At 49.4% G+C, this 2,310-nt stretch overlaps 1 protein-coding gene across 1 annotated transcript; it reads left to right on the top strand.

The window, feature by feature from the left end:
* The first annotated feature begins 172 nt into the window (after window positions 1-172).
* On the top strand, window positions 173-2,076 carry fosab (v-fos FBJ murine osteosarcoma viral oncogene homolog Ab). Its single transcript, XM_061929473.1, has 4 exons — window positions 173-447; window positions 609-836; window positions 924-1,031; window positions 1,105-2,076. Exons 1-4 carry the CDS (start codon window positions 313-315, stop codon window positions 1,678-1,680), a joined length of 1,047 nt encoding a protein of 348 aa, XP_061785457.1. The 5' UTR covers window positions 173-312; the 3' UTR covers window positions 1,681-2,076.
* Window positions 2,077-2,310: the final 234 nt, after the last annotated feature.

Here is a 2,310-nt window from a genome sequence, read left to right as displayed (position 1 = left end):
AAATGTTGATTTGTTGCGTCTTTAAAGCGTTTTAAATTAATGTAAGTTGTGCTCGCCGAGTTTTTTCTTCCGGTTTTGTGTCGAGCTCCACTCGATATGTCCCGCCCCCTTTGTCGACGTCATTGGAGCGGCCCATTCCCAGGCTATAAAGAGGCTGCGAGCTGTCAAACACGCCAGTTTGTTTTCTCGCTTCCACGCAGATCAGGACCACAACAAAACTTTGAAACTTCCTCACGAGCCTACGGAAGGCGTCTTCTAACTTTTGGCCCGCTTCTGTTGAGTTTGTCCTGATCATTTTGTTCTGCTGCAGCGATGATGTTCAACTCTTTCAACCCGGAGTGCGACTCGTCTTCCCGGTGCAGCACCGCGTCTCCCGCCGGTGACAACGTGGGCTACTACCCGTCACCCGCCGGCTCTTACTCCAGCTTGGGATCCCCACAGTCTCAGGTATGTGCACTTCCTCAAATCTGCAAGTGTCTAGAAATAGCAAGTCATTGCAAAAACTATAGCGACGTCAATGATGACATCACATGGCTATTTTTAGTAGCTTCATTCATAAAACACCATCTCCACATCTTCTGAACCTCTGCTCTCCTTTTCCCCTGAAGGATTTCACCGACCTGACAACCTCAAGTGCCTCCTTCGTTCCCACGGTAACGGCCATCTCCACCTGCCCAGACCTGCAGTGGATGGTCCAGCCGCTTATCTCCTCCGTGGCCCCGTCACACAGGGCTCACCCCTACGGCTCCAGACCTAGCCCTGCCTACCCCGGGGCGGCCATGAGGGCTTCTGCATCCCGGCCTCACGGCTCCAACAAGAGGAGTAGAGTGGAACAGGTGCGTTCTAAAAGAACTCTGCATAATCCATGCATAGTGTTGTTTATTTCTGCACTGGTGACTTACTTGTGGACTTCTTTTGGGCAGATTTCTCCAGAAGAGGAGGAGAAAAAGAGAGTCCGCAGGGAGCGGAACAAGCAGGCGGCCGCTAAATGCCGCAACAGGAGGCGAGAGCTGACCGACACTCTTCAAGCTGTAAGTCTTTTCTTCATGAAGTGCATTTCGCTGCATTTTCTTGCCAGTTAAGCTAATGAATGCACTTTTGCAGGAAACTGATGAGTTGGAGGACGAGAAGTCCAGCCTGCAGAATGACATCGCAAACCTTTTGAAGGAGAAGGAGAGGCTGGAGTTCATCCTGGCGGCCCACCGGCCCATCTGCAAAGTCCCAGCTGAGTTGGACGCCGACTTCCCAGTGGCGTCCATCTCTCCTGCCCACTCCGAGAGCCCCCAGCCTAGCACGACTACGGCCATCTTCTCCGGCGCCACCACGGTGAAAATGTCCGACTTGGACGCCTCCGCCGTGCTGGAGGAATCGCTGGACCTCCTCGCCAAGACGGAGCTGGAGAGGTCGTCAAGGTCCGTCCCCGAGGTGGACCTGTCCAGCTCGATGTGCGCCGCCCAGGACTGGGAGGTGCTGCACCCGTCTGTGAGCAGAGGCGACTTTGAGCCCCTGTGCACGCCCGTGGTGACCTGCACCCCAACGTGCACCACCTTCACGTCCTCCTTCATGTTCACCTTCCCCGAGGCGGACACCTTGCCCACGTGCGGCGTGGCCCACAGGAGGGGCAGCAGCAACGAGCAGTCGTCCGATTCGCTTAGCTCCCCGACGCTGCTGGCCCTTTAAGAGACTCTTTCATGAATTGGCACACTGTCTGTGCATATAAAAGGGCTACGGAATGTATCAGGAAGACTTTTATATACCTTACCACCATTGTAGCAAGCATGTTTCAACTAACGCCACCGAGTTATCCATGTATCAGTTCTGATGATTTTGGTGCTACATTAGTCTTTGTCTTATTTAAAGCAATAGTCTCGACTTTTGCCGTGTGAAATGAGATGCTTGTGAAAACTTTAACCATAGGTCCAGGTGGTCTTATCTTGTATGAAGTTTTCTGTGAAAACATCAGTCTTCTAACTTAATTTATGAGATTTAAATTATTTTTTTTTACAGAGGAAAAGAGTATAAACATTGAATGTTTGAGATGTACGTAAATAAAAATGTTAGTGATATTTCAATTGATGCATTTTGTCTGTGGTTTTATTTGGCACACAATGCACTGCACTAAGGCAGTTTGTGCGGTGCAAAAGAAAATTAAAGTGATATAATAGAGGACACAAATTAATGCATTTTAAAAAAAATAATTAAAATACGCAAGTTAAATTGTTGCATTTTGCAGCTTGGAGGAGGCTTTTGCTAATAGAAAACAGCTCGTTGTGTAATACTAAACCATAACCTCAAAGCTCAGCATTATCA

This window comes from Nerophis lumbriciformis, linkage group LG34 (assembly GCF_033978685.3).
Source record: "Nerophis lumbriciformis linkage group LG34, RoL_Nlum_v2.1, whole genome shotgun sequence".
Taxonomy (NCBI): Eukaryota; Metazoa; Chordata; class Actinopteri; order Syngnathiformes; family Syngnathidae; genus Nerophis; species Nerophis lumbriciformis.
This window is presented reverse-complemented; position numbering and strand designations above follow the sequence as displayed.

Excerpts from the sequence above, each read along its gene's own strand:
- fosab (XM_061929473.1), top strand. The coding sequence starts at position 313 with ATGATGTTCAACTCTTTCAACCCGGAGTGCGACTCGTCTTCCCGGTGC. Across the intron at positions 837-923 it reads AGAGGAGTAGAGTGGAACAG|ATTTCTCCAGAAGAGGAGGA; the intron begins GTGCGTTCTAAA and ends TCTTTTGGGCAG. Across the intron at positions 1,032-1,104 it reads TGACCGACACTCTTCAAGCT|GAAACTGATGAGTTGGAGGA; the intron begins GTAAGTCTTTTC and ends GCACTTTTGCAG.